Genomic DNA, 14,418 nt, shown 5'->3' on the forward strand with positions numbered 1-14,418 from the left:
TGTGAAGGGGCTGAGAGGATCTGGAACAGGGGGGCTAGGAGGGTCTGACATGATACGGCTGAGGGGGTCTGGAGTTGGGGGTTAGTTGGGGCATGTAATGGGGGAGCTGGAGGGGCATGTGGTGGGATGTCACGGGTTGGGGTAAAAGGGAAACTGGGGTGGATTGGCAAGGAGGTCAGGGGTTGGGGAGGGGAGGGGAGCCTGGGGAGGGGGGGCCGGTAGGGAGGGGGAAGGGGATAGGAAGGAGAGCTCGGGGCGGGCGAACTGGGAAGGGCATAGCCTGGTGAAACAGGGAAGGACATGGGGTGCAGGAACAGGGAGGGTCTGGGGTGCAGGAACAGGGAGGGTCTGGGGTGCAGGAACAGGGAGGGTCTGGGGTGCAGGAACAGGGAAGGACATGGGGTGCAGGAACAGGGAGGGTCTGGGGTGCAGGAACAGGGAAGGACATGGGGTGCAGGAACAGGGAGGGTCTGGGGTGCAGGAACAGGGAGGGTCTGGGGTAGGGGTTGGGGAAGAAAAGAGGCATGAGGGGAACATGGGGGGTCTGGGGTCAGGGAACATGGGGGACATGGTCTGAAGGGGGGTCTTTACTGTCTGGGGGGGGGAGGTGCAAGTGATTGGTGGGGGATGGCTGAGGGGTTGGTTGGTGGGAGGCTTCTGTTACAATCCTCCCTAGGGTGCTGGCCTGCTGGTGGGGGGATTCCCACTCCCCACTGAGGTTCCTAGAGACACTGAGCTGAGCCCTGTGGCTCCCATATCCCCACCCCAGGTAATAAAGGATAGGATGGGGATGGTTGTATTGATACAAATAAAATGGCTAAGAATATGGTGCAATATTGAACCAAGATCCATGATGTATCAGAGGTTAGCTCCGGGCGGTTGGGTTGATGCACAAACAATACTTTCCTCCCCCCCCCCCATCCCCAAAGGGAGGTTAGGAGCAGGGTGGCTGAGTTGATGTGTAAAAACAAAACACTTACTCAACAATATAGCTACAATATTGAACATAAATCCAAGTTTAATAGGCAAGGAGTAGTTAGGTCCATATCCCAAACATCACTTTTCTACGAATATGGTTACAATGTTCAACAAAGATCCAACCAGGTTAGGCAGAGTGCAGTTAGGTTCATATCCAAAACTTCACTTCCCTAAGAATATAGATACAATATTCAACAAAGCTCCAAGACTCCTGCAGGTTAGGCACGGGAATTTAGGTTTATTTACGAAATTAACACTTTTCTGAGTATATGGCGTATAATAGGTTAGGTCCAAGGTGGTTGATTTGTGGTAATTTGAGGAAAATACTTAGTAACAACACACTTGTAATAATAATATATTAGCAAAGTTAGCTGTAATCCAAGGTGGCATGGATGTTAGAAGTAGACATTATCAGCTCTGATAGTTAACTCCTTCTCTGGATGTGATGTGCATTGGTACATTTAGTAGAATTTAGGGTTTTGGTTTTGATATAATTAGGATAAATTTACTGGAATTGTTACAAATTGGGATAATTTTGATGAATTTAGCTAATGTTGTGTTAGGATAAGTTAGGTTAGATCTGGTTTGGAAGAATTGATAACAGAACACACATCTGGATATTGGAAATAGCCAGACGGACACAGCACTAGCTCTATGTAATGGTCTTGGGAATGGGGGATGTTGTGCCAAGACTGGATGTTGGATATTGGAAGTTTAGATGGAATAGGTGAAACTTGGATAAAATGTGCTTTGACTGTGATATGTTACAAAACATTTGGGTATATTTGATTCGAATTCCCTTAAATTAGGTTTAATTTAGGTGGGACAGCATAAATTTTGCTAACTTTAATTCAAATCTAGCTTGGGATATGCTAGGTCTGGTTAGGTAAGGTGGTGTAGGGTAGGATGGAATAGGTGAAAATGTAGGTAAAATTGGGCATTGGTCTGCTATGATACATTACATTTGGGTATATTTAGTGGAAATTGTGTTAAATTAGGCTGACTTCAGGTTGGAATAGCTTAAATTTTGCAACTATAATCAAATCTAGCTTCGGATATGTTAGATGTGGTTGTATAAGGTAAGATATATAATATCTTAGGGGTAATGAACTAGCATGTTCATAAAATAGTGTAAATTTATCTATTTGGGGTTTCAAGCTATAGCTGACTATAGCTATGAACAGAGGTGACATAGGCTTGTATGTGAGGATATGGGATGCTCATATTTAGTTAGTTGAGCTTTTGCTAGGTTGAATTTGGTTAAATTTGTGTAGTATAAGTATAATTTTCGATAGATTTAGATGAATTTAGGTTCTAATTGGCTAAATTTTTGATAGGATATAGTAAATTTGCTTAAATTTTCATAGAAATTAGTGACTTCACCTAACCCCACCTGGCCTAACATAACTAACATAACTAAGGCTAGAACAATAAGTGCAACTGTATTTTTGTGTGCGAATTGTGTATTTGTGTAAGTTCTGTATATGTAATCTGAAAAAATAGATCTTCATGTGCAAGTGTATTTTGGTTTATGAGACAATGTGTGGGGCATTTTGTGAAAATTATGTTTGTGAAATTGTATAATTTTAGTGAAAGCGTAATTTTGGTTGTATGGGCATGTATGCAATTTGCTATAGTTATGCAAATACCAAACTTTGTGTAACTGTTATACTTTGAGTGTATATGTAATATTTGTGTAAATGGTATATTTGTGTGCAACTGATATATTTGTATATGAATGACATATTTTGTATATGAATGGCATATTTTGTGTGTAAACGATATATTTTATGTGAAAATTATATATTTTGTACATAAATGTCATATCTGGTGTGTTAACGTTGTATTGGATACATATAGCATAAATTACATGTGATTAATGTGGCAATAGCAACAATAACAAGTTATTGTCTATGCATGTATGGGTTGTGGAGAATGTGTAGGTATACATGCATGTATTTGTGACTGTTGGTTTAGAAACAAGTCAGCTGATTTGCATAACAAGATTAGGATTTTTGAGGTGTAGAATTGATTAGCCTATGAATATAGTGACTAGCATCCAGCTGAGTTGCTAGATGGATGAAGTGAGGTGTGACATTTGGATAGTTATTTGACGGATGTGAGGACAACTAGTTGACTAGCCTATGGACACAGCTACTAATCCGCTAAGGTGCCAGATGTACGACTCTGCTCAAATTGTGGTACGACATTTGAGCCGCTATTTTAGTTTTTGATGAAGTTAGGTTAGGTGGGGATGGTTAGTCTAGCCATTTTTTAATAATAGTATTATATAGACCACACTGATAAATAGCATAGCATAAATAGCCTCATTGTACATCTTTGTGACGTCACTCATAGTTGAACAGTCAGGTTGAAGTGGAGCCTTAACACCTATATGTTAATGGGTGACTGTACTTTATCCCCATACTGGGCCACAGCTTTTGTGACCGCTAAACAACAACAGGTTCGTAGAATGTATTTGTTTGTTTAGGTTAGGTTTGTATGGTTTTTAGGGCTTATGAAATTGAATAACAGAAAAATATGAGCAATGATACAATGAACTAGGATATGAGTGGTTACAAGGCATCATGACACAGACCGTAATGTCACTTGCAGAGAACAGTAGAGATTAAGGAATGTGCTAATGAGAGACCGGGTCCTTCCTTGGAACCGCTTGTAACGTCATGTCTTATGGCAACGTGTCCTATTGGAGGACCACACCGTACTAGGGATGATGACGGCAGAATGAAGGTAACTGCAGAAGACCTATATGTCAAAACATGCGAGGCCGCTTCTACTCAATACAGTTCATATATATGTATACTGAATGTGTATTTGATTTGTGATATGCTACAGTAAGGTGTGTGTGGGGGGGGGCATGTTTTTGAGCGACTGTGAGACGCACACCGCACTTGCAGTGAAGGAGGAATTAAATAAAAATGTCTGAGTGTTGGTGTTGCCTGTTTTGAAAAGTTGTATATTCACATGCACTTGGAATACTTCTGAATTCCCTGTTGAAGTCTCCCCATGCTCAATAAACGATCTCAGTAAACAATGAAGCAAGATCAACAAAGCTTAAATTACATTCTCTAGAAAGGCGAAGAAGAATTAGGGATGACATGATAGAAGTGTGAGTGAATAGACATGACAAAGGGGGATATTAATAGGATATTAAAAAATATCAACACGAGACAGAACACTAAACAATGGGTATAAATTGGATAAGTTTTAGATTTAGGAAAAAAAGACCTGGGTAAATACTGGTTTGATAACAGGGCAGAACGCTGAGATACATGTTAGTTCATGCTCTGTGTTGCGCCCCCTTGCTTCATACGAATAAGAGTTAGTGGATTTCATTAATTTCTATGCTCAATAAACATCTTTGGCTGGACTCTATAAATATAAGTAAGGGGGATAAATAGGTGAAAATAGAGAGTAGATGGTGAGCAATCACTCACCGGAGCAACAAAAACACATGAGGCCGACCAGGCGCCGTGTTGGCCTCATTACAACTACTCACACAGTGGGGGACAGGTGGACGGGACAGGTGGACGGGACAGGTGCACACAGTGGGGACAGGTGGACGGGACAGGTACACACAGTGGGGACAGGTGGACGGGACAGGTGCACACAGTGGGGACAGGTGGACGGGACAGGTGCACACAGTGGGGACAGGTGGACGGGACAGGTACACACAGTGGGGACAGGTGGACGGGACAGGTGCACACAGTGGGGACAGGTGGACGGGACAGGTACACACAGTGGGGACAGGTGGACGGGACAGGTGCACACAGTGGGGACAGGTGGACGGGACAGGTACACACAGTGGGGACAGGTGGACGGGACAGGTGCACACAGTGGGGACAGGTGGACGGGACAGGTACACACAGTGGGGACAGGTGGACGGGACAGGTACACACAGTGGGGACAGGTGGACGGGACAAGTGGACGGGACAGGTACACACAGTGGGGACAGGTGGACGGGACAAGTGGACGGGACAGGTACACACAGTGGGGACAGGTGGACGGGACAAGTGGACGGGACAGGTACACACAGTGGGGACAGGTGGACGGGACAGGTGGACGGGACAGGTAGACGGGACAGGTGGACGGGACAGGTGGACGGGACAGGTAGACGGGACAGGTGGACGGGACAGGTGGACGGGACAGGTGGACGGGACAGGTGCACACAGAGGGGACAAGTGGACGGGACAGGTACACACAGTGGGGACAGGTGGACGGGACAGGTGCACACAGTGGGGACAGGTGGACGGAACAGGTACACACAGTGAGGACAGGTGGACGGGACAGGTACACACAGTGGGGACAGGTGGACGGGACAGGTAGACGGGACAGGTGGACGGGACAGGTGGACGGGACAGGTAGACGGGACAGGTGGACGGGACAGGTGGACGGGACAGGTAGACGGGACAGGTGGACGGGACAGGAGGACGGGACAGGTGGACGGGACAGGTGCACACAGAGGGGACAAGTGGACGGGACAGGTACACACAGTGGGGACAGGTGGACGGGACAGGTACACACAGTGGGGACAGGTGGACGGGACAGGTGGACGGGACAGGTAGACGGGACAGGTGGACGGGACAGGTGGACGGGACAGGTAGACGGGACAGGTGGACGGGACAGGTGGACGGGACAGGTGCACACAGAGGGGACAAGTGGACGGGACAGGTACACACAGTGGGGACAGGTGGACGGACAGGTGCACACAGTGGGGACAGGTGGACGGGACAGGTACACACAGTGAGGACAGGTGGACGGGACAGGTACACACAGTGGGGACAGGTGGACGGGACAAGTGGACGGGACAGGTACACACAGTGGGGACAGGTGGACGGGACAGGTGGACGGGACAGGTAGACGGGACAGGTAGACGGGACAGGTGGACGGGACAGGTAGACGGGACAGGTGGACGGGACAGGTGGACGGGACAGGTGGATGGGACAGGTGCACACAGAGGGGACAAGTGGACGGGACAGGTACACACAGTGGGGACAGGTGGACGGGACAAGTGGACGGGACAGGTGCACACAGTGGGGACAGGTACACACAGTGGGGACAGGTGGACGGGACAGGTGCACACAGTGGGGACAGGTACACACAGTGGGGACAGGTGGACGGGACAGGTGCACACAGAGGGGACAAGTGGACGGGACAGGTACACACAGTGGGGACAGGTGGACGGGACAGGTGGACGGGACAGGTGGACGGGACAGGTGGACGGGACAAGTGGACGGGACAGGTGCACACAGTGGGGACAGGTGGACGGGACAGGTCCACACAGTGGGGACAGGTGGACGGGACAGGTACACACAGTGGGGACAGGTGGACGGGACAGGTGGACGGGACAAGTGGACGGGACAGGTGCACACAGTGGGGACAGGTGGACGGGACAGGTCCACACAGTGGGGACAGGTGGACGGGACAAGTGCACACAGTGGGGACAGGTGGACGGGACAGGTACACACAGTGGGGACAGGTGGACGGGACAGGTACACACAGTGAGGACAGGTGGACGGGACAGGTACACACAGTGGGGACAGGTGGACGGGACAGGTACACACAGTGGGGACAGGTGGACGGAACAGGCGGACGGGACAGGTGGACGGGACAGGTGGACGGGACAGGTGGACGGGACAGGTGCACACAGTGGGGACAGGTGGACGGGACAGGTACACACAGTGGGGACAGGTGGACGGGACAGGTACACACAGTGGGGACAGGTGGACGGGACAGGTACACACAGTGGGGACAGGTGGACGGGACAGGTGCACACAGTGGGGACAGGTGGACGGGACAGGTACACACAGTGGGGACAGGTGGACGGGACAGGTGCACACAGTGGGGACAGGTGGACGGGACAGGTACACACAGTGGGGACAGGTGGACGGGACAGGTGCACACAGTGGGGACAGGTGGACGGGACAGGTGCACACAGTGGGGACAGGTGGACGGGACAGGTACACACAGTGGGGACAGGTGGACGGGACAGGTGCACACAGTGGGGACAGGTGGACGGGACAGGTACACACAGTGGGGACAGGTGGACGGGACAGGTGCACACAGTGGGGACAGGTGGACGGGACAGGTGCACACAGTGGGGACAGGTGGACGGGACAGGTACACACAGTGGGGACAGGTGGACGGGACAGGTGCACACAGTGGGGACAGGTGGACGGGACAGGTACACACAGTGGGGACAGGTGGACGGGACAGGTGCACACAGTGGGGACAGGTGGACGGGACAGGTACACACAGTGGGGACAGGTGGACGGGACAGGTGCACACAGTGGGGACAGGTGGACGGGACAGGTGCACACAGTGGGGACAGGTGGACGGGACAGGTACACACAGTGGGGACAGGTGGACGGGACAGGTGCACACAGTGGGGACAGGTGGACGGGACAGGTACACACAGTGGGGACAGGTGGACGGGACAGGTGCACACAGTGGGGACAGGTGGACGGGACAGGTACACACAGTGGGGACAGGTGGACGGGACAGGTGCACACAGTGGGGACAGGTGGACGGGACAGGTACACACAGTGGGGACAGGTGGACGGGACAGGTACACACAGTGGGGACAGGTGGACGGGACAAGTGGACGGGACAGGTACACACAGTGGGGACAGGTGGACGGGACAAGTGGACGGGACAGGTACACACAGTGGGGACAGGTGGACGGGACAAGTGGACGGGACAGGTACACACAGTGGGGACAGGTGGACGGGACAGGTGGACGGGACAGGTAGACGGGACAGGTGGACGGGACAGGTGGACGGGACAGGTAGACGGGACAGGTGGACGGGACAGGTGGACGGGACAGGTGGATGGGACAGGTGCACACAGAGGGGACAAGTGGACGGGACAGGTACACACAGTGGGGACAGGTGGACGGGACAGGTGCACACAGTGGGGACAGGTGGACGGAACAGGTACACACAGTGAGGACAGGTGGACGGGACAGGTACACACAGTGGGGACAGGTGGACGGGACAGGTAGACGGGACAGGTGGACGGGACAGGTGGACGGGACAGGTAGACGGGACAGGTGGACGGGACAGGAGGACGGGACAGGTGGACGGGACAGGTGCACACAGAGGGGACAAGTGGACGGGACAGGTACACACAGTGGGGACAGGTGGACGGGACAGGTACACACAGTGGGGACAGGTGGACGGGACAGGTGGACGGGACAGGTAGACGGGACAGGTGGACGGGACAGGTGGACGGGACAGGTAGACGGGACAGGTGGACGGGACAGGTGGACGGGACAGGTGGACGGGACAGGTGCACACAGAGGGGACAAGTGGACGGGACAGGTACACACAGTGGGGACAGGTGGACGGACAGGTGCACACAGTGGGGACAGGTGGACGGGACAGGTACACACAGTGAGGACAGGTGGACGGGACAGGTACACACAGTGGGGACAGGTGGACGGGACAAGTGGACGGGACAGGTACACACAGTGGGGACAGGTGGACGGGACAGGTGGACGGGACAGGTAGACGGGACAGGTAGACGGGACAGGTGGACGGGACAGGTAGACGGGACAGGTGGACGGGACAGGTGCACACAGTGGGGACAGGTACACACAGTGGGGACAGGTGGACGGGACAGGTGCACACAGAGGGGACAAGTGGACGGGACAGGTACACACAGTGGGGACAGGTGGACGGGACAGGTGGACGGGACAGGTGGACGGGACAGGTGGACGGGACAAGTGGACGGGACAGGTGCACACAGTGGGGACAGGTGGACGGGACAGGTCCACACAGTGGGGACAGGTGGACGGGACAAGTACACACAGTGGGGACAGGTGGACGGGACAGGTACACACAGTGGGGACAGGTGGACGGGACAGGTACACACAGTGAGGACAGGTGGACGGGACAGGTACACACAGTGGGGACAGGTGGACGGGACAGGTACACACAGTGGGGACAGGTGGACGGAACAGGCGGACGGGACAGGTGGACGGGACAGGTGGACGGGACAGGTGGACGGGACAGGTGCACACAGTGGGGACAGGTTGACGGGACAGGTACACACAGTGGGGACAGGTGGACGGGACAGGTACACACAGTGGGGACAGGTGGACGGGACAGGTACACACAGTGGGGACAGGTGGACGGGACAGGTGCACACAGTGGGGACAGGTGGACGGGACAGGTACACACAGTGGGGACAGGTGGACGGGACAGGTGCACACAGTGGGGACAGGTGAACGGGACAGGTACACACAGTGGGGACAGGGGGACGGGACAGGTACACACAGTGGGGACAGGTGGACGGGACAGGTGGACGGGACAGGTACACACAGTGGGGACAGGTGAACGGGACAGGTACACACAGTGGGGACAGGTGAACGGGACAGGTGGACGGGACAGGTTCACACAGTGGGGACAGGTGGACGGGACAGGTACACACAGTGGGGACAGGTGGACGGGACAGGTGGACGGGACAGGTACACACAGTGGGGACAGGTGAACGGGACAGGTACACACAGTGGGGACAGGTGGACGGGACAGGTACACACAGTGGGGACAGGTGGACGGGACAGGTACACACAGTGGGGACAGGTGGACGGGACAGGTGGACGGGACAGGTGGACGGGACAGGTGGACGGGACAGGTGGACGGGACAGGTGGACGGGACAGGTGGACGGGACAGGTGGACGGGACAGGTGCACACAGTGGGGACAGGTGGACGGGACAGGTACACACAGTGGGGACAGGTGGACGGGACAGGTACACACAGTGGGGACAGGTGGACGGGACAGGTACACACAGTGAGGACAGGTGGACGGGACAGGTACACACAGTGGGGACGGGTGGACGGGACAGGTGCACACAGAGGGGACGGGTGGACGGGACAGGTACACACAGTGGGGACAGGTGGACGGGACAGGTGGACGGGACAGGTGGACGGGACAGGTGGACGGGACAGGTGGACGGGACAGGTGGACGGGACAGGTGCACACAGTGGGGACAGGTGGACGGGACAGGTACACACAGTGGGGACAGGTGGACGGGACAGGTGCACACAGTGGGGACAGGTGGACGGGACAGGTACACACAGTGAGGACAGGTGGACGGGACAGGTACACACAGTGGGGACGGGTGGACGGGACAGGTGCACACAGAGGGGACAGGTGGACGGGACAGGTACACATAGTGGGGACAGATGGACGGGACAGGTGGACGGGACAGGTGCACACAGAGGGGACAGGTGGGGGGACAGGTGGACGGGGTAGCCGAGCGAGACGGGAAACATGGGTGGGTGAATTTGAGGAATTTCGCTTGACTGAGATTGGACTATTATCTGACGTTCGTAGAGAGATGCACAGACAGACAGATAGACGGTCTGACAGGCAGCTAGACAGAAATACACACTTAAATCTTCAATACGTGTAATTAAAAACACACACAAACGTAATCCTCTTTCTTCATCAACAGAGAATTAGTTAAGTATAAAGAAGTGAGGCAGGAGGCTGTAGAAGCCACCTCCCTCCCTCAACACCCGACACGGAAGTGAGAACTAAAGCCAAGAGTAAGTGTAGTAGTCACCCGACAACCGGACAGACACGGGTCCAAGAGCTGAAGTTCAACACACCAGTCATAAATATATGAGGAGACAGACTCTTGAGGACTCACGGATGTCAGAGGTATACATTCACCTTCTGCCTCCACGGCCCACAGTCAAGGTCATGATGAATAACAATAATAATAATAATAATAATAATAATAATAATAATATTAATAATAATAATAATAATAATAATAATAATAATAATAATAATAATAATAATAATAATAATATTAATAATAATAATAATAATAATAATAATACACATCAGTTGATTGATTGACAGTTGAGAGGCGGGCCCAAAGAGCCAGAGCTCAACCCTCGCAAGCACAACTAGGTGAGTACACAGAAATCACAATAACGTCAGGTATCAAATGAAAAAATCCAAAAGGGCCTTGAAGAGGGTTCGAACCTATGCACTGGATGATCCCAGACGCACTCTAGTCAACTGTACCACGACATGGTAAAATAATTGCAACCTGGAGTGCGGCTGCCCCCACGAGGGTCCCGAGGCTTCCAGTAAAGCCTAACCAGGGGCGTCAGAGGTACAACTATTCGCCCGAGTGAATGGCGAAATTGTGTGAAACCCAGTTAGACTTCAGTGGAAGCCTCGGGAGCCTCGTGGGTGAAGCCTCCAGGTTGCAATTCTTTAACCACGTCGTGGTACAGTTGACTAGAGTGCGTCTCAGATCATCCAGTGCATAGGTTCGAACCCTCATCAAGGCCCTTGTGGATTTGTTCAAATAATAATAATAATAATCAAACCTCCGCTGCCTTGAGGCTAAACTCACTCATGTGAAAGGCTTCAAGAGTCAACCCTGAAGACAAAGCCGACGTCGGAGTCCCTAAGGCGGTCAGCAGCGGTTTACAGCTACATTTCGGCAACGTTTGCGATGACACTGGTGTCAAGTGTATCGGCGCCTGCCCTTCCCTTGGTCCACTTCGGTGGTGTGGAGCGGATGGATCTGCTGCAAGGGCAAGACCCGGTTCTCCACAACCACTGCCCAGGCCTGTGCCCTGGAGAGGACACTCCTGCATCACCTTGGCGATGGCTCAACACGGGAGGCGACAGTTACCAGTGATAAGCCTACCACTCAATTGGTATAGTGTGAGGTGTCAGGGGTTGCTTCTGTCGGTGGGAGAAATTATCCGATTTCATCGGACAGCTAGGGCCCGCCTCAAGCTGGGCAGCCCCCAGCCAGTAAGGTGCTGTCCCGCCACGGTCCGCCTGCTCCACTGGGTGCATGAGGCTTAGGCCACAATCCAACAAGCGGATCGTTAACCCATGCACCAGGCAAAAGAAAACAAACACAGAGGCACCCAACTCTCAAACTGGACACGTGGAATGTAAGGACCATGACACTGGGTCTCTCAGAAGATCTACTCGAAGTGAACGACGCCCGCAAGACAGCTGTGACCAGCAATGAACTACACAGGCTCCAGATGGACGTAGTTGCCCTGCAGGAGACACGACTGGCAGCCTATGCTGCCCATATGCTGCCTGCGACTGGCAGCATATGGGAGAAAGATTTTACCTTCTATTTGGCAGGGCAAACCACCAGAAGAGGTAAGAAAGCATGGAATTAGCTTTGCTGTCAGGAACAGGTTGCTTGGGTCCATAGTATTGCCCACGGAAGGGTCTGCAAGGACCCTCAAACTTCAGCAGGAATGGTCAACCTCATCAACGCCTACGCTCCAACACTGACCTCCTCTACCGAAGCGAAGAACGAATTCTATGATGACCTTGGCCTAATGTACCTCAACAAGAGCCAGTCTTCCTCCTGGGAGACTTCAACACAAGAGTTGGTTCCGATCACAGCTCTTGGCCTTCCTGCCTGGGCCAGTTTGGATTTGAAAAGATAAATGAGAATGTGGGATCAAACAGGCAACAGGCCCTTCACAAAACACGACAGCGCCTCTGAAGTCAGCCACTGGAGAGATCATTAAAGACCGTGATCAACAGATGAATTGCTGGCTGGAACATTACTCCGAACTCTAATCCAGAGAGAACTTGATCAGCATAGAGGCTCTGGATGCAATCAAGTGCCTGCCCATCATGGAAGAGCTTGACCTTGAACCGATTTTGGAAGAAGTTGAGAAAGCACCGGATTCACTTTCCTCAGGGAAGGCCCCAGGAGAAAACAGCATTCTGCCTGAAGTTCTCAAGTGTGCTCGAGGAACACTTAAAACTGAGCTTCATGAACTTCTATGCCAGTGCTGGAGGGAGGGCTTGGTGCCACAAGACATGAGAGATGTGAACATCATCATTCTCTACAACAATAATGGTAACAGAAGTGATTACAACAATTATCGCGGCATCTCCCTCCTCAGCGTCGTCGGCAAACTCTTCGCCAGGGTCGTCTTGGTCAGGCTCCAGATTCTTGCTGAAAGAGTGTACCCTGAGTCACAGTGCGGTTTCAGAACAGAGAGGCCGATCACTGACATGGTGTTCTCCCTGAGACAGCTTCAAGAAAAGTGCAGGAAGCAGAGAAAAGCCCTGTACCTTAGGGCTACTCTTCTGTACCTTAAAAGTCCTCTTCATTGACCTCACAAAGACCTTCGACCATGTGAGCTGGGACAGACTCTTCAAGATCTTGGCCAACATTGGCTGCCCACCCACCCTACTCAGCATGATACAATCGCTCCACAAGGACATGAAGGTCACGGTCGTGTACGATGGCTCAACTTCTGAATCATTCAACATCAACAGTGGTGTTAGACAGGGATGCGTCCATGCTTAAACCCTGTTCAGCATCTTCGCAATCCTCGTCAAGCATGCCTTTGGAACAACTACAGAGGGCATCTATCTCCGTACAAGATCTGATGGAAAGCTTTTCAATCTATCTAGACTCCGAGCAAAGACGAAAGTACAGTTGAGAATTCTCAGGAACTTCCTCTTCGCCGACGATGCAGCGATCACCACACACACAACAGAAGGCCTGCAGCAGCTACTCAACCCCTTTGCTGCAGCATGCTCTGCATTCGGCTTGTCAGATAGCCTGAAGAAGACACGAATAATGGAACAAGACGTAAGTGAGTTACAAGGTAATGGAACAAGGTAAGTGTATAAATATCGCAGACTACGTGCTGGAGGCGGTCCACGTGTACCTGGGCTCCACAATCTCAGACACCCTTTCCCTGGACACTGAACTCAACATGCGTATCAGGAAGGCCGCAACAACACTGGCCAGGCTCACAAAGCGTGTTTGGGCAAATACCAAACTGACAGTGCACACCATGGCACAAGTCTACATGGCATGTGTGGTGTGTACACGTCTCTATGGCTCGAAATCCTGGACCCTACGCTCTCTCCAGAAGAGACGGCTCAATACCTTCCACATGAGGAACCTGAGACGCATCCTTGACATCACGTGAGACCACGTCACCAACAACACAGTACTCGAGAGAACAGGAGTCTCTTCAATGTTCACTCTCCTGAAGCAGAGACGCATGCGGTGGCATGTCACACGCATGGAAGATGGCCGCATACCGAAGGACCTCTTATATGGAGAACTTGCATCAGGAAAGAGGTCCACCGGAAGACCCCAGCTGCGTTTCAAAGACGCCTGGAAGCTCGACTTCGGGCAGCTGAATATTGACATCAACACTTGGAAGGCAGCAGCTGCGGACAGATCTGCCTGGAGATGCAAAGTGTAGAAGGGACTCAGGAATTCGAGGGCGAACTGAAGAGGCAGGCGAGGGAAAAGAGACTTCAGAGGAAGTCTCAACCACTGACGGACTCAACCCATTTGTTATTTATCTACACTCGCTGCGGTCGGGACTGCCGTTCTCGGGTTGGACTTCACAGCCACAGCAGACGTTGCACCC

General features: G+C 52.4%; 2 protein-coding genes across 2 annotated transcripts in view; one reads left to right on the forward strand and one right to left on the reverse strand.

Annotated features, from left to right (window-relative positions):
• Positions 1-14,418, reverse strand: part of LOC123753629 (uncharacterized) — a gene marked incomplete at its 3' end in the record, with an annotated part of 181,328 nt that overhangs the window by 35,549 nt on the left and 131,361 nt on the right.
• Positions 12,259-14,247, forward strand: LOC138372902 (uncharacterized). The gene is made up of 4 exons (XM_069338577.1): positions 12,259-12,392; positions 12,595-13,110; positions 13,343-13,619; positions 14,035-14,247. The coding sequence occupies exons 1-4, from the start codon at positions 12,259-12,261 to the stop codon at positions 14,245-14,247; spliced, it is 1,140 nt and encodes a 379-aa protein (XP_069194678.1).

Source organism: Procambarus clarkii, chromosome 40 (assembly GCF_040958095.1).
Source record: "Procambarus clarkii isolate CNS0578487 chromosome 40, FALCON_Pclarkii_2.0, whole genome shotgun sequence".
Taxonomy (NCBI): domain Eukaryota; kingdom Metazoa; phylum Arthropoda; class Malacostraca; order Decapoda; family Cambaridae; genus Procambarus; species Procambarus clarkii.